The 16,457-nt window shown below is 52.4% G+C and overlaps 7 protein-coding genes and 1 non-coding gene across 8 annotated transcripts; 5 read left to right on the top strand and 3 right to left on the bottom strand.

Moving 5' to 3' along the window:
• Positions 1-316: 316 nt before the first annotated feature.
• BO86DRAFT_450769 (uncharacterized protein) lies at positions 317-1,390 on the top strand. The gene is made up of 2 exons (XM_025676818.1): positions 317-959; positions 1,017-1,390. The coding sequence occupies exons 1-2, from the start codon at positions 449-451 to the stop codon at positions 1,235-1,237; spliced, it is 732 nt and encodes a 243-aa protein (XP_025523653.1). The 5' UTR covers positions 317-448; the 3' UTR covers positions 1,238-1,390.
• On the bottom strand, positions 1,369-3,382 carry BO86DRAFT_369982 (MFS general substrate transporter; the record flags this gene model as incomplete). Its single annotated transcript, XM_025670265.1, has 6 exons — positions 3,002-3,382; positions 2,897-2,946; positions 2,732-2,848; positions 2,527-2,678; positions 2,108-2,476; positions 1,369-2,042 (listed from the first exon to the last, which is right to left on the bottom strand). The coding sequence occupies exons 1-6, from the start codon at positions 3,140-3,142 to the stop codon at positions 1,369-1,371; spliced, it is 1,503 nt and encodes a 500-aa protein (XP_025523652.1). The 5' UTR covers positions 3,143-3,382.
• A 1,489-nt stretch (positions 3,383-4,871) lies between these two features.
• BO86DRAFT_450767 (short chain oxidoreductase) lies at positions 4,872-6,006 on the top strand (the record flags this gene model as incomplete). Its single annotated transcript, XM_025676817.1, has 4 exons — positions 4,872-5,406; positions 5,472-5,579; positions 5,630-5,786; positions 5,839-6,006. Exons 1-4 carry the CDS (start codon positions 5,099-5,101, stop codon positions 6,004-6,006), a joined length of 741 nt encoding a protein of 246 aa, XP_025523651.1. The 5' UTR covers positions 4,872-5,098.
• A 1,455-nt stretch (positions 6,007-7,461) lies between these two features.
• BO86DRAFT_392332 (uncharacterized protein) lies at positions 7,462-8,461 on the top strand. Its single transcript, XM_025672784.1, has one exon. It carries the CDS (start codon positions 7,497-7,499, stop codon positions 8,079-8,081), a length of 585 nt encoding a protein of 194 aa, XP_025523650.1. The 5' UTR covers positions 7,462-7,496; the 3' UTR covers positions 8,082-8,461.
• A 481-nt stretch (positions 8,462-8,942) lies between these two features.
• Positions 8,943-10,549, bottom strand: BO86DRAFT_205658 (uncharacterized protein). Its single transcript, XM_025666780.1, has one exon. The coding sequence runs from the start codon at positions 10,421-10,423 to the stop codon at positions 9,176-9,178; it is 1,248 nt and encodes a 415-aa protein (XP_025523649.1). The 5' UTR covers positions 10,424-10,549; the 3' UTR covers positions 8,943-9,175.
• Positions 10,550-12,304: 1,755 nt separating this feature from the next.
• On the bottom strand, positions 12,305-13,407 carry BO86DRAFT_205672 (uncharacterized protein). Its single transcript, XM_025666781.1, has one exon. It carries the CDS (start codon positions 13,239-13,241, stop codon positions 12,576-12,578), a length of 666 nt encoding a protein of 221 aa, XP_025523648.1. The 5' UTR covers positions 13,242-13,407; the 3' UTR covers positions 12,305-12,575.
• A 943-nt stretch (positions 13,408-14,350) lies between these two features.
• Positions 14,351-14,424, top strand: BO86DRAFT_t269. The gene has a single exon. It is a non-coding gene; the product is annotated as a tRNA-Asn (tRNA).
• Positions 14,425-14,533: 109 nt separating this feature from the next.
• BO86DRAFT_458936 (Auxin Efflux Carrier superfamily) lies at positions 14,534-16,425 on the top strand. The gene is made up of 4 exons (XM_025677325.1): positions 14,534-15,021; positions 15,086-15,887; positions 15,954-16,134; positions 16,198-16,425. Exons 1-4 carry the CDS (start codon positions 14,784-14,786, stop codon positions 16,285-16,287), a joined length of 1,311 nt encoding a protein of 436 aa, XP_025523647.1. The 5' UTR covers positions 14,534-14,783; the 3' UTR covers positions 16,288-16,425.
• Positions 16,426-16,457: the final 32 nt, after the last annotated feature.

Raw genomic sequence — 16,457 nt, 5'->3', positions numbered from 1 at the left:
CGTGGTGGTTTTGTTGATACGGAGGGGAGGAGTGCGGGGTTGTGGGGGTTGCGGGGGGTTGCCGAATTGGGCGGTATGTTTATCTACTAGGTATCCGCGGACGTCGGCGATTATGGCTTGACACTCTAAGGAGAGATATTTACATGAGCTTTAGCCTCATTTTAATCATTGCATTAAGTCCCAAGGAAAAGATTGTGGACTGTATGCTGTGCAGCATTCATATCTGCAGGATCCAAGCTGACATCATTAGTGCCAATGCTCTGTAATGACCCGCTGCCAATTCATCCCGCCTACCCCTCACATGACATTACACCAACACCAGCTAAACTAGCTCCTCCACTCCTTTCGCTGACTTTCTCACCTTAACTCACGCCCCTCTCTTCATCCATCGCGGAGGAGACATACTGCCTTGACAGAAACAACCACAAACCTACCACAGCCCCACAGAATGACCAAACCCACCAACCGCCCCCGCATAGCCTGCTTCCATGGCGGCGGCTCCCGCGCGTCTGTCTACGAAGTCCAATGCAGCCACCTCGCCAAGCTCCTCGAGCCCGACTTCGAACTCGTCTTCTTCGACGGACCCTTCTTCCGCGACGCGGGGCCCGGTGTCCTCCCTGCCTTTCGCGGCTACGAGCCCTTCCGCTCCTGGTTCACGCAGGATAATAGCTCCGGCACCGAGCTCGCCGACGGCAGCGGGTACGATATGACCGGTCGGGATGGCGTCGAGCGGATCTGGAAGCTGATGCGGGAGCGAGACCAGGTTAACCCTGGTGGGCCTTGGGTCGGGGTGATGGGGTTCAGTCAGGGGACGAGGCCCGCGGGCGGGTTATTGCTGGATCAGCAGCGGAGGGTTGCGAGCGGAGAGTCAACGACATCAACGACACCGGGGTCGAGCTTGAAATTTGGAGTTATGTGTATGGGGGCTGGTGCGCCTATGGTGGCGGAGAGTGCGCATCGTATGTTCATTCCCCCCTAACGGGTCTCTGATCAAAGACTAACTGTGATGGTTGCAGGGGCAGAATCCGACGCGGAGCTTGTCTCTATCCCGACGATACACGTGCATGGTCTGAAAGATCCGGTGCTGCCATTGAGCCGACATCAGCTGGCGACGTATTATGAGCCTAAGCGGAGTGAGCTGTTCGAGGTGGATTATCATCATGCCATGCCGTGGGTGAAGCACGAGGTCGAACATCTGGCGTATCTGATCAGGGCAGCATACAGAGAAAACAGCTGAAGGGGGTCTGAGACATTTCAGGGATTGGAATATGCACTCGAACAGGAATCAAGCTTCACAGATGGTATTAATCACGGCTACGCCAATGTAGTCAAATAGACTTTTGCTCATATCTCATATCTCATGCTAAATTAGTGGGCAGTCTTGCTTTCTTCAAACATAGCAGGAGGGATCCCCTCGTCTGCAACTGCCTTAAGATCATCCTCTCCCATCTCTCCATCCCAACCGTGCGCAACCAAGTAAGCACGGAACTTCTCATCGCGGACCCGCAGATCCTCCCCGGAGATATCCTCCACGAAAAAGTACGTCACCAGCACCCCGACCACACCGCAGATTGCAGCGATGATAAATGTCCACTTTTTGCCCAAGTTATTCTCTATCGGTGTGAACACCTGCGTCCCGATCGCACCGCCCGCCTTGCCAAATGCGGCCGAAATCCCATAGCACGTACCCCGCACACCGGTCGCGTACATCTCCGACGAGAGCAGGCCCAGCATATTCCCTGGACCGAAATTGCCGGAGCTCTGCATCAATCCGTAGAAGATCACGAAGAGCGGGATGATCTTGGTGATCTTATCGTACGCACAGCCAATGATCAAGCCGAACACCAGGTAGCCGGTGAAGCCGATCATCATGATGTTCTTGCGCCCGACGCGGTTGCACAGAACGGCGCCGAGGAAGACGCCGGGAAGAGCGATCACGCCCAGCAAGAGCTGCCATTCGCCGGTCTTCATCACAGAGCTGTCTTTGATGACGGAGGAGATGATCGTGCCGGAGAAGACGCCATTGGGGAATGTGACAAAGTCTAACATGAAGATATCAGTCAGGGGCTGTGATTGTTTCTGACTGGAAGAATTAGAGGCTACATACCGTACAAGAACCAGGCTCCGCAGGTTCCAATCAGAGATTTCCAGTAGTATTTGACCACAAGGATGTAGGGTACGTGCTTCTTGATCGCGCCGCGGCGGTAGAGGGCGGAGTTCATCATCCGGAAGCGGAAGTAAAAGACGGACAGCGGCCATATACAGCCAATGCCGAAGCAAACGCGCCAGACTGTGCTGTAGTGCGACTGGTGGCAGGCGGAAAGGACGATCAGGAAGATCGCGACCGCGAACGGCCCACCAAACGAGAGGGGGAAATTGGTCACCATGATGAATGCCGGTCCGCGTTGCTTGGGAGTCAGGTCGTTGGCGGCCTCGGATGCTGAGGTCGATGAAGCGGGATATTCACCACCGGTGCCTGTCCAACGTCAACTACCGTGCTGAGTTGCTAGATGTGTCTGCGCTCACCGAAACCAACAATACCACGCGCCACCGTCATCATCCAGAACATTCCGTCAATAGTGTACCCGTTCGATGCGGTGGCTAATATTCCTCCCACCACGATCATAGCCGTTGTAAACACCAGAGCGGCCTTGCGGCCGAGGTAATCACAGGTGAGTCTGAGTGAGATTAGCGCTGGAGGATGACTGGGAATTGTTGTGGTGTTCCTTACCCAATAACAATCTGGCCGATAACCTCACCGACCAAGAGAGCGTTGGAGACTCGAGTCTTGACAGCTGAGGTGTACTGCTCCTTGTATTGACTGGCAAGAAGCACGTTTACCATCGTCCTAGCCAGCGGTTAGCTTTCTGAGACCATTTAGACAGGAAACGCCTACATCAAGTTGTTCTGGTATCCATCACTGATCAAGGCAAAGCCGCTGGCAATCTATGATTTATGTCAGTATGAACGGTCTGTAGGACAAGAGACTGCAGAAACTGACAATTGTGATCAGGTCCGAGAGAGTGCGGCGCTTCTTCTGGGCTTCCGCCTCGGAGATGGTCTCTCCATCATGAGAGTTGGCCTGAATGACGGTCTGGAGATCCCCTTTGGGGGCAAGTGAGGAGTCTGGTGACGCTGACATATTGCTAGAGTACCGCAAGCGCAGCGATAGAGAGTCGCGCGAAACCTTTGCAGAAGGCTTGCCTTTGTGGTCAGGAAAAGTCGGCACGAAGGCGAACAGCCCGTCCCTCGTGCTTTATATCCGAGTTTGGAGGCGACTGGCAGAGACTATTGGTGGAGGCATGCTGGATGTGACCTTAATCCTGTTGCAGTAGTCAATCCAGTCAAGGCTGCGATTATCGGTGCTATCTCTCAATCAGCATATTGATTCATTCCTTGTCCTGCAGCCACTGGCAAGCGACTAAACTGGATATAGACTGGGCCGGCCTACTTTACTACCGGACCAATCATAGGGAAAACTCGGCCCGTTCCCACCCGGGAAATACCCTCCAATCACATGACACGACGACTGCACGTTCCATGTTGTGGGCGGGCACGTGTAGCTTATCTTCGCTCTCATCTCTTGCAGTGGTGTTTGTTGATGCTTTTCCCATCCATCGACTGTCCCCACGGCGAAAGCTTTCAGTCTCTTGGCCTGCGCTTGGTGACTCGGGAGGATAACCCATTGGCGTGCAAACAGCCAAGAATGCGCCCACGTGAATCAAGCCGCGCCAACAACGCCCTTCCGTAAGGCTGTCCAAGGTTATGTGGCGGGCCCACCACGAGTCGTCCGGTCCAGATGGGAAAGTGCTCAGACGATGAACCATGTTTCCTCTTGTTTGCCCTGACTCGAGTCGATTGCTCAATGAACTCGTTCCCTGTGTCACACCAGTCAGGAATCGGCCTACGCACAGCCACGGCTGACTACACGTCGAAAGGCTTGGCAGAATCCGTGAGCTGAATGCATTGTATTCCCTCCATCTACTGACATCCTGCAGCAGTCGCTCCTGATCTAGTCTCCGAATCATCTGTCTCCACCTTCTTCACATACGGGTATCACAACCGTGATCGCGGCCCACGGTGGTGTCTATGCCACGCCTTCATTTGCCAAGCGGGCACATCGGCTGGACCCATAATCTGTCGACGAGACCAATGACCGATTGTCTCTCCTACAGTGCTCATCCGCAAGGGAACGCGCAGAAAGTCATTGTAGCCCGTTGCCCTCTCCCGAGACAGGTTGGTTCCGGACGCCGACGCCGTCAGTCCGATGAGCGGAATCGATTGCAGTTGGGGATCGTTACAGAAAGGTGGCTGCGTGCGGACGATGCGGACCAGATCGTAGCCACTAAGTCCTGGAAGTGAAGTCTATACGAGGAGTCAGTGGGCGCTCCATTCTGAACAGCAAACAAGAGGGTGACCCGGCAACACGCCTTTATAAATATGATATGTGGTAGTGTAGGGGCCGTGGCCAAGTGGTCAAGGGCTGCTGTGCCAGAGCCGATGACAACCACCTCACAACCTAGCTTTTGACCGATACGATGACACAACTTCTGAACGGCAAGACTAGATAATAACAGTTAGGAAGGGTACCTGCAGCAGCTGCCCAGTGGGGGAGTCTACTTGTTCTCAACGAATAGGAGCTGCATTTTCATGTCCTGATTATCGCTGGTGCATCGGTTTGGCGTTGCTGCCAGAAGTGGGCTGTCAGAAGTGAAAGTGAGCAGGGTCTGTCGCCGATTAGATCATCAACGCTGATGAGGCTGTGTCTGGTCCGTGCACTGCATTGGATCAGGTGTGGCCTTGGCGTGGGTAAAGACCATCCATCCTGCAGTTTGGTGTAGTTTGGTGTAGATAGCAGACGTCGCGTAGGTCTGAGAGTTCAGCACATAGAGACAAGGGTCAAGCTTCTTTTCTCCAGTTCCCCAACTACTCGCTGGCTTAACTCCGTTACCGCCGACATCACCGACTATACCTGATTTCAAAGCATTTGATTGTTAAGCATATCTATACCCTCCAATGCGATTCATAAGGAGTTCCTGGAAGTCACCTTCGATGCGTGATCTGTCAAAGCAAATGGCATTCTGTCTTGAACTGCATCATGGCATCTTATCTCATCACGGGAAGCTCAAGAGGGATTGGGCTAGCTTTGGTCCGTCTTCTGGCTTCCAAGCCGAGTACAGAGGTGGCAGTGGTCTTTGCAGCCGCGCGAACACAGACCGATGCATTGACCCAGTTGGTTGCGCAGACTTTTGGGCGCGTTTATCAGGTTGAGATGAATGTTACCGATGACCGAAGCATCGCGTCGGCAGCTGCGACCGTCGAGAAGGTCTTGGCTGGTCGAGGACTCGACGTCCTAGTCAACAACGCCGGTGTCATGCCATTTACACCCGATGGGATTGAGACAATGTAAGTGTAGACAGGCCGTTATATCAACTCAGTTTGGTAACTGAGATCCACTAACCCCTGGTTAGGTCAGACTTGAACTCCACGTTCCGCACCAATGTGACCAGCGCTCATATGGTTACAAGTGCCTTCTTGCCATTGTTGAAACAAGGTACTCTGAAGAAGGTGGTCAACGTGTAAGAACTTCACCGCTCGCCCATGGTTAAAAGCTAATGTGAGACCTCAGATCCTCCACCTTTGGCTCCATCGCCAGGGCGTCGAGATCTGCCCGTGCCGCAGCCCCGGCTTACAAAATCACCAAGGCCGCCCTCAGCATGCTGACCGTACAATATGCCCAGTCTTTTGCCAGAGAAGGTTTTATTTTCATGATCATCTCATCTGGTGTAAACCTCCTTTACACATCATGTCTCGTGTTCGGGTGCTCACAATTTACAGTGGGTAAAAACAGATCTTGGAGGCGACAATGCCGACTTAACGCCCGAGCAGAGCGCCACTGCCGTATTCGATCTCATTTCTTCTGCAACAAGCGCCCACAACGGCAAATTTTACGATATTTTTGTGGATGGATGGGACTTCTACGATGGTGCCGAGGTGCCATGGTAGCTAGAATCGGTGCCTGATCCTCAGAGGCCAAAAAGTGGAATACCCACAATATTGTCCTCGGAGAAGAGATAGTACTGACTAAAAAGACTCTCATTGGAAGGTGATTTGAATCGGCCTTGCTCTGACTTTAGGACCTTTAATAGCAAGGTACGCATCTGCGCTTCGAATTATTTGGGCGTCGCTGTCTTTTCCGTCCACATCTGACCGAACGTCTCATCTTCCTGATGGCTGTGGTCTGCTGCTATCGGGCAGAATAGAAAGTCACTCTTGCTCTCCTCCCGACTTTTGTTTGGTCTTACAAAATCTCTCAGTCAAAAACTCTATTAGCAATTTAAGGATTGCGGTGATGATCGTATAACCACGGTTGGTCGACTTCGCTCCTGGTTCACTGTCATGCGACTGGTTAAATGGCCGAGGTAGACTCAGAGAATGCTGGGCAATGCAGGCCAATGCAATCCCACACTGAGGAGGGCCAAATGATGGTATGTTCGTCAAACCACTTGCTTACAACTACGAAGTTCAATACCCCCGCTTGATGATCAAGGTATTGTGATGCTAAATTAAGACTTGCCTGCCCTACGTCAAAGGAAACTCGAAAGCGGGGTGTTGTCGATCGCACGGCAATATGGCTCCCTGCGGATCGAGTCCTGGCCTCTTAACCTTAACGACACCTTCAGTCACCAGGTCTTGACATTGCCTTTCCTGTCTTAGCATGAGTATCATCGAACGAAAACGAGCCTCCTTGCTTCCAATGCCATTGATTGTTTGAGTCTTGATTATTGATATTCCTCGAATTATATATGGATCCTATCCCCCTTGATAGTGATCTCGATCTGACAGGTCACATACGGTCCATCCCATTCTGGCTCGAAGTCCCTCATTTGGGCACAATCTCTGCTGAAGTGGATAGCTTTGACTGAGACATCTACTTCTTTGCCAAGGTCACACTGCATCTGACTGTTCAGGTCTACATGCCAGAACACGAATCTAGGGCGTTGTTGACGTCGGACAGATATGGCCAGAAGCCACGCTAGCCGCTGTGCACCGCCTAACCCACCAACCCCTTCAATATTGTGTAACCAGAGCGAAGGCCACTTTCGTTGACTAACATCACACTACACATTGATTCTAGACAGCATGTTGCCATAATTATCATCAATGGATCTGGGGTGGTAAGTTTGGATGTTCGCACAATGCTTTTCGGGCACTGGATGGGTTTCGGTCAAGACTCGTATTACGCGCGCCGTGTTGGGAAGTATACGAGCTTCCGCATTCAGAACCCTCGCTTCCCATTATAGCCACCTCATCACAACCACGATGTGACCTACGATGAACACAGTGAGCTTCCACAACTATATCGAAAGATATAAAAGGAGCTCACTCGGCCATCTACCGTCACTCATCTCAAATTATCAAGCAATCACTCCCAAGCCCTACAACTAAACTATCCGCTCATCAACTCTAAATCTGCTCATCCATCCTTAATCGAAATGACCAAAATCATCGCCATCGTCGGAGCCCTTGCCACTCTTGCACTGGCAGCTCCATCTCCTGCAGGCGACGTCGTTCCTCGCGCCTGCACCACTATCCTCCCCTCCTCTATCGATGTCCTTGATAGTGCCCACCCGAACACCGCCAACGTCGGCCAGCGATTCACCCTCCGACGCTCTGGCTCCCCAGGCTCCTCAGTGACCAACAAGAAGATATCTGCATTCACCTTTACCGACATCCCCGCCGGGGCCACCGGCTGCACCCTCCAGGTCAACGTACCGCCGTTGACCACGGCCAATCAGATAGCCTGGGGCTCCAACCAGGCCGAGTTCTGGACGACCAACGCCTGGACCGCCGCGAACGCACCGACTTGGAGCAACCCGCCGACCCGCGGCCAGATGGTCTCCACCTTCCAGTTCCCAACGGGGGTGACCACCACCTCGACCCAGCAGAACCTAGCCTCGAACACCTGCTCTAATACGATGAGCTTCTTGGCGCTGCTCAGCGATTGGCAGGGGGCTGAGGGACAGGTGGATTTCACGCAGGGCGCGGATCTAGGGTTCAAGTTGATCTATAACTGCTGATCTACCTCTTTTCAAGAGTAGTCTGGAGTCAGTCTGTGATGGGTATGATGGGAGGATGATCAGGCTGGATAGTAATGTCATGGGGGGCTTTGGGGTTGTTGTGTCCGTTGAGTTAGTCATTGGGATGGGGGAATATAATCAATCAAGAAGAATATTGAGCTGCGCAACTAAGTCATCCTTAGAGTATAGACTGTTGAATTTCTGCTTTAACTGACATGTCCAAGAGACCAGGTTTGGGAAAGGCAGAAGTCGTCTAGAAACGCTTGTGGGGGTCTAGGTTGTAAATGTGAATATAGTTTCGTGTACAGAACAACATGCGAACTTGAGTAAGATGATGCATTGCATAGTTTGAAGAAGTGTGATTCCCAATTCAGAGCAATCAATGGAAACTCTGATGTTGAGCAAGGTCAAGGTGGGAAAAGCATGCTAATTATAGTCGCGGACAAAGAAACCGCAGCACGTCCGGCTCATCCCGCCAGCTCTTCCTCTTTCCTTCTGTCCTTCCTTCCTTCCTTTCTTTCTTCATGCTAATTTTAGCACTTATCAATCCATTAATTATCGTTCCTCGGTCTCTCTATCATCATCATTATCATCATCACCATTATCAGTCGAATTGAAGTCACTATGATATCTGCAACAATATTGCGGACACGGCTCGGTGGGTGAGATGAGCAACAGGTAGGAACGCAGCGCCACGGTCAATGCGATCGGACAGCTGCCAGGACCTTGAGGCTGGGGATCGATTCCGTCACTGAATCCTTCAACTCCTTGGCTCGATCACGGGACTATTTCCCCCGTGCAGGATTTGGTGCTATTCCGAAGGATTGTGCGGGGTAGGTGAGAAGCTTATTGTGACCAGTCTTTGTTGCAATGATCGTCGCTCTCGACTCGACTCAACTCTTGGGAGATGACATTGATACTGGAGTATACCTTCAGCATGGCTGGGAACAAAGTTGAGCTTCAGTTGTGTGTCTTCTAACATTCTGACGGAAGATTGTTAGAACCGGATTCTTGTCAAGACTGTGACATTTGCACGTATCTTCCCCAGTCACAAGCTGTTCTAGCAAGCAATAATCGCCAGTTGTGCAAACGTCTCACACATGTGGAATGAAGCCCGTCCATGCCACCGTTTGAAACGAGCTGACCGGTAGTCGCCGCAGACTGATGAACGCCTCGACGATGATATACAAGCGCGCAGGAACTAAGCACATGCTGATAAGCGTGGAGATTATATCGAGCACCCACGGCCGCCATCCTGGCGGTCGCTCTGTGGGTTGAATCCAAATATAGGTCAGCGACCGGTGACCCTTGAACCCCAGAGCCGTCAAAGCCACCCGCACCGTGGTAGCGAGCGGAAGTCCGGACGCCAGTACCAGGGCACCGATACGCCACAGTAGCCTCTCCGTCGGGGTCGGGAACAGGTGGTTCCATCCCAGACAGTGAATGGCAGGATGGACCATCGCTTGCACCGTCACCAAAATCCAAGTCTGCCGGCGCATGTTGATCACTGGAATCTTGTCGTCGGGCATGCGCTGCAGCGGCCCCTCCTCCAGGCCGAATTTCTCCAGCGTGGGCCGACGGTGCCACCGCTGCATCGGCTTCTCAACGAAGTCTAGGGGGGTGTGCTGAAAATCTTCCACGGAGGCGTTACCACCCTGATTCAGAATGGCGTTGACACTTCCGTATTTGAGGTCGATATACGTGGGTACGCTGACGTTCTGCGGCTTGTGCATCCAGAAATAGTAGCTCATCATAGTCGACAGGACGAATCCAAGCGAGAAGAGCTCCAGCGGGGTCACGGATAGCCCCTGAATGACCCGTGCGATCGCCTGTACCGCCAACCAAGCGGTTTGGACCAAGGCCACACATTTCGCAAAGACATCGGCCTTGCTCTTGTCCCAGATCTCCTCCTCGGTGATAGTTGGGCACTCGATATAGTCTGCCTCCACGAGATATTGGAGGGCTGCGGAAGTGATTGGAAAGGGGCGGTAGTCGATCGATCGCAGAACAAAGCCTCCGCTGTTGGCATAAAAAGCGTGCTTCAGCGTCCAGTGCTTGTGTCCCATCCGATGCATCTGCTCGACGGCTTGCTGTGCGGCCTCCCACTGCATGGCCGAGAAGTACACCAGCAAGTCCGGAGCCAAGATAGCCAGCATGCCCCAGCGTATCTTGCGCATTATTGTCACCATCAAGCTATCGTTCGGACCAGGGATGTTCAAATGCAGAACGGTGTACAAAGCTGTCGATAAAACCAAAGCACAAGACCAGAGGATGTCTATCGACCCGCGTACATTGGGCGCGTCGACCCAACCCGCTGTTTCGGTACCATTGCCGGCCATCATGTATCAGCCAGGTTGTTACTCAAGAGAAGAATCTGCTATGAACGCAGAGCGGACAAGAAGTTGACACAAAAGACGCGCGGATCGCTCAGCGACTGTCTCGGGACAGACAGCGGTATAAATCAGATTCTGTCTTCCCCCTGCCGCTATGTACAGTACATCCCCTCACATGGAGCAGACACTAATTCGCGGCGGACTCAGCTCGCTTGGCTTTTCATGCACAAGGTGTCGCTCAAAAGAGACAAGCGCGGTTAGATGGTGAAATTGACGATCAGAACACTGCGTCCATCTAGTGCCATGCCGTTTTTCCGGCACGCTCGATCCTCCAGTATTGTGTCTTTGCCGGGTCTTACCATCGATTCTCCCACGCTCAATGGTCTATTCCGCTGTGCTGATTGTTACACAAGTCAAATTCGGACATGCTATCGGCTAAAAAGCGAGACCATCCCTTCCTCCCTCACATGGCATGCTGACAGGAGGCGTGAAGAATGCGACCATGGCAGAAGGTGGTCAGCGAGCAGAGAAAAGTGGAGCAGAAAGATAACAGAGCTGCACGGGGATTCACGGCTGGATCAATTGAGTGTTGGGAAGCATTGGAGTTGACCCTGACTAAGTGGAGATCGGCAGGTCTGAAGGAAAGCCCCGGGAAGGATGTCCCTAACGGGAAAGGATGGACTTGCCGGCACTATTTTAGAGCCTTCCGGGCCTGCTTAGAGGCACGACGGTGGATGTCGCTTGTCCGTCCTCGCTCCTCCACATTGGCTGTTGCGCTCCTTGGGGGCCAAAAGTGAGTCTCCACCGTGTCGGACGTTTTTCTTCAATGGTGCCCCTCATCTAATGACAATTTATTTTCGTTCTACTCATGTACGTCTGGGCCTGTTTGGTCGTACAAGTTCCGTGAGCACTAGGGTAGTGAACACAAAGGCTGAAACCCTGTTCCCCTTGCTGCCCCAGACTGGGTTCGTCTGCACTTTCCACGTGCATCTCCGCGACCACCGCATGGCAACAAGGTTCCTACGTTAAGCGAGGTGATCCAGGAAACCATAGATGGGTATTCAGCTTGTCCTCGTTGACCTGCCAGTGCTGATACCGCGCATGATCCGGTCACGTCGTCCTACTCAAGCTCTGTGGCAGGCCTTGGAGTCTGAGACATGTTCCACTCACACATCATTCGAGAACGAGTCAAGCAACACAGCCAAGCAGGCTGGGATGTTCTGCTTCTCTGGGCTCTGGCATGTCAGCAATCAGAGCTGTGGCCGATAGCGACCACCCCTCGACCACTGGCCTAGCCTTCAGTGTCCCGTTCGAATTAAATTAATTGTGACAGGTACAGTCCTTCCTATTTAATCACTAATCTGTTCCGACAGGGTTATCCCTTGAACCTCGCACGACCCCTCCCTTCTTGGCGGACTATGATGATCGTCTCCATTTTAGGCCTCTGAGGCATGCGGGCTGTGCACTTGCTGTAGGTCATACCTTGAACATGTGGTACCCGGAAACTCTGGTTTCTGTGCTCTACCATAAAAGATTGCTGATATTGCCAAGAAGTGGTGATAACAGTACACTAGGTTGCGCACTCTCGTGGGGGCGGAAGTCAACCAGGACATCACCATCTTGCAATCTACAAACCTTCAATGCACACACCTGAATGGATGACTTAGACCCGCTTTCAGTGAGAGGAGTAGTGATGATGGACGTTTGCAGTATGGCTCGCAGGCTGGTGACAGCTGTCGCTCAAGACGGGCGTTGATTAGTTTTTACGACACTTCATTTCCCCTCAATCATTGAGTCCTGGCTGGAATAACTAATCATGACCACCAGTCCCTCCACCATGCCATTTATCCGCAGCCTCTGCCCGAGTCATATCACAAGATAGAGCTAGTCTATTTTTGACAGCACTTTTTAAACAGCACATGCTCTGGTCAATGCCGCAAGAAACACAAGAGAAAATGACGGCAGATGGCTCCTAAATGGTAAGAGAGTGCACTAAAACAGGGAAGTGTGTTGGTGATTGAATATGATATTTGGGGAAAGGAAACTACCATAATGCACAAGAAGATGAACATGAACGGCGAGCGCACAAATCCATCTGATATTTCATATCATGAGAGCATCATCGTATGCTTTGTCTGTAAGAATCCGGAGTCAGTCAAGCTTAGGCTCCGCGCGAGCGTTTCTGACGGATCGGCAAAGCTTTCTTGCGCAATCTGAACACGAGACTGCGCTCTGCTCCGGTACCATCAGGAGTCTCCTTGGACTTGGGAACCTGGTCGTTTATCTGATCACTGTCAGATTGCGCCTTCCCATCTTCATCCCCTTCCAAGTCAGTCACAGGAGTTGACTCACCGTTAGGGATAATAAACCAGTCTGCCTCGCGCAGGAGCTGTGGAAACCGCTCCGGGTTCAGCTTGGTGCCCTTGTACTGCATCACAGTCCAGCATCGGCGCCCGTCGGGCAGGAAGTCCTGGTTGGTGCCATAGATGCCGGGGATATTATACACTCGGGTCAAGATGGCGAGTCCTGTGGCCTCGAAGACCGCCCAGCCCGCGATCTCTACATCCACGGCCCGGCCATCGTATTCGACGGGGACAACGCTACGTAGCACTGCCGGGTCGAGAATGTGCTTCTCTGGGCTGAGATGTTCCGCGGGGACCGTGCAGATGCGGTTGAGTCTGCTGTCGCTGTGGCTGATGTTGCCTGCCACTACATCCCGCAGTTCCTTGTACCATTCGTCATCCTGGCGGATCTCGTCCAGGAGTTCGAAGTACTCTTCGCCCTTGAGGGTGCTGAGCCTGTTGCGTTTCTCTTGGAAGGGCTGCATTTTGTGTGATGTCAGCGGCTTGATGTCTTGTAGATATCAAGATGAGAAGACGTTGACGATGAAACTGATGGGAGGGTGGTGATGGAGTCAGGTTGAGGGCTGAGGTTTATATTTGATGTATTTTTCGAAGTGTCTCTCTTGAAAGGATTTATCGGCATGGACAGTTTGTGACTGTCTTTGTGATCTTGATGGAGATACCCATCTTTTTCGTGTTGAGAGGGTTGTGTGTTATGGCAGGCCTGGTGAATTCTTTGTTTTCTCAATAGCAATGCCTTTGCAGGAATCAGTCGGAGAGCGAATGGCTGATACTTTGATAGGGGACGAAATCCTGCTCAGTGAATAGTCCTGACCCTGGTTAGTCTGTGATACTTGTTCATCGTCAACTCCTGTTGATGGATATTGGTTGTAACACTGCTATGAGAGGACGGCCTTCTCTGCATCTTCCACAAACAAATGGAGGAATTATTTATTAAAGAGCCTTTGATGATCCTTTTATGACAGCAACTGCAACAACTATTCGGACTTTGCTATTGATATTCTATAGAGCTTCAGCTTCACTTTAAGCTCACTCATGCTTTGTTCTTACACAGTGTAAGACTAAGAGCCACCAAGCCTGGGCGCGGCAGCCATGCCATGCCCTGACTCACCAACTTCTCTTAAGGCCCACTTGTCTGAATTGGCAGATAGCGCCGTCCTATCTCTAGCCATTGATTATGATCGAGAATTTGTTGTATTCTCGGTACCTACTCCAAGTACTATTGGGCTTCAATCAAGTAATACTCTGAGGTGTTTGCTCTCCAGTGTATTTCCGGATTCTGTTGCATATCTGTGTCGATCTTGCGGGCGTACACGACACAAGATAAGATAGGCAATACCAGAGCCCAGTTTCAGTGAAAGTCTCTCACAAGGTGTAAAGATCTTGTCCACTAATACTTCATTCACCTTGAGCGTCGCTCTAGTCTTCTATGTGCGCCTAGTGTGAATAGTATAGTGGGCTGCATGCTGAGGCGGGAGCAGGATGCAGACTACTTGCAATCGGGCGGTGTCTATAAGTGCAAGTCATTGATATTAAGGTATATTGCAAAGCTAGCTGACAACTTTCACCAAATGTCTTGGTGGCGCAATTGGTTAGCGCGTACGACTGTTAATCGTGAGGTTGAGAGTTCGATCCTCTCCTAGGACGTTTGATTTCTTTTTCTTTCCGGGAGAAAGTCTTTTTGCTCCACCCTTGTACACCCACCAACATCCGTAGTACAACTCTGCCAGTAGATATCTCATGATATCGATGGTTGCACAAGATTAACTTTTCATTGACGCTGAAATCTCCGGGGCAAAGCTTGTTTACCCCGGAAGAGTGGATCCCATCATCATCCCCCGTAAAGCATACGTCATTCCCACCCACCACCACTTCCCCCCCGAATTCCTGTATCACTCACATTCCCATTCGACCCTCCGTTGTCCTGAAGTCTATCCTACACGCACGTGTATCTGAATCTCAGTATCTCCAACACACGCGCAATCGCAAACCGCTACTATTCTCCAATGTCCGTCTCCTTCCAGGACCTGGGGACCTCCTTCCTGGGCGCCTTCCAGGCCTGCGTCTCCGTCCTGCTGACGCTCGCCTACGGCGTCATCGCCCGCTACGCCGGCCTCGTCAGCGAGACCTCCATCAAGGATGTCTCGGGTCTAGGGATCAAACTCTTCTTCCCGGCGCTGATGGTTGTGAACCTCGGGTCGAATCTGCATCTCTCTAGCATTCTGAACTATCTTCCTATCTTGGGTATGTTCCCCTTGGCCAATCCCCTCCCTGGATAGTGGCTGGACTAGGATACTGATGGCCGTAGTCTGGAGCACCATCGTGGTCTTCGTCTCCCTGGTGATCGGGAAACTCGGCGAGCGCGTCCTCCGCCTCCCTGCCTGGGTGACCGCCGCCTGCGCGTTCAACAATACCACTGCGCTGCCGCTGTTGCTTATCCAGTCGCTGGAGAGTACGGGGAGTTTGAAGCGGTTGCTGAAAGATGGTGATAGCGTGTCCGATGCGGTCGAGCGGTCGCAGAGTTATCTGCTGATTTGTGCGGTGGTGAGTAATCTGCTGACGTATGTGGTTGGCCCGAAGTTGTTGCAGCAGGCGGATGCCGGGGGTGAAGGAGCCGAGGGGGGTGAGGGGGGTGATGGTGAAGGCCGATCTGAGGGGGAGGGAGATGATGGGGATGGCGCGGATGAGCAGAGCCCGCTGCTCCCTGCGTCCGTCCGGCGGACGGGCGCGCAGATCCGGGGCAAGTCCCGCGCGGCCTGCGCCCCGCTCCTCCGTCTGCTTCCTGAGAAGCTGAAGGAGGAGGCGCTCTCTTTCGACAGTCCAACCGTGTTGAATATGCTGCTCGGTCTATTCCTCGGAGGCCTGCTGGGCCTCACGCCGCCGCTGCACCGCGCGTTCTTCAATAAGAACGAGGACGGCGGCATCTTCAACGCCTGGCTCGTGCTGAGCATCAAGAACATCGGCAAGCTGTTCACTACCCTGCAGCTGTTCATTGTGGGCGGGAAGCTAGGCGTCAGCTTCCAGAACATCCAGCGCAGCGCGAAGAGCGGGCACGTGCCCTGGCGCGCCGTCGTGTTTGTCTTTCTCGTGCGGTTTGTGCTGTGGCCTGCGTATGTTTTCCTTCTTCCTTTTTGGGGCGCGTGACGTGCATTGCTGACACTACGTGGGGGGTGCAGGATCAGTATCTCGTTGGTGTATGTGTTCGCCGCTAAGACGAGTCTGCTGGGCGACGATCCCATTCTCTGGTTCAGTATGATGCTTATGCCGACGGGGCCTCCATCGTTGGTCATCTCCGGGCTGGCTGAGTTGGCGAACGTCTCTGAGGAGGAGAAGCTGACGGTTGTCAAGGCTTTGACGGTACGTTGGTCCTCGAGTGCTCTTGTGTGTGGTTGCGGGTCTTGCTGACTTTATGGGTGGTAGAGCCAGTATTGTCTGTCGCCGTTTACGTCCTTCACGGTAGCTGGGGCGTTGCACGCTTCGGAGAAGATTTTTGCGCAGTCGGCTAAGTAGGTGATTGTCTGGCGTTGAAGTATAAGGCTATGCAGATTGTGTCTTTGGAGCGGTATATAAGCATTGGGATATATCTTGGTCATAGAGGATGTTGGACATGCTATGGTCAAATCAAATGGTAGAGGGGTAGACATAGAGTTGAATATATTCAGCTTCGATATAGCCAACTA

This window comes from Aspergillus japonicus (assembly GCF_003184785.1).
Source record: "Aspergillus japonicus CBS 114.51 unplaced genomic scaffold BO86scaffold_68, whole genome shotgun sequence".
In the NCBI taxonomy this organism is placed as follows: Eukaryota; Fungi; Ascomycota; class Eurotiomycetes; order Eurotiales; family Aspergillaceae; genus Aspergillus; species Aspergillus japonicus.
This window is presented reverse-complemented; position numbering and strand designations above follow the sequence as displayed.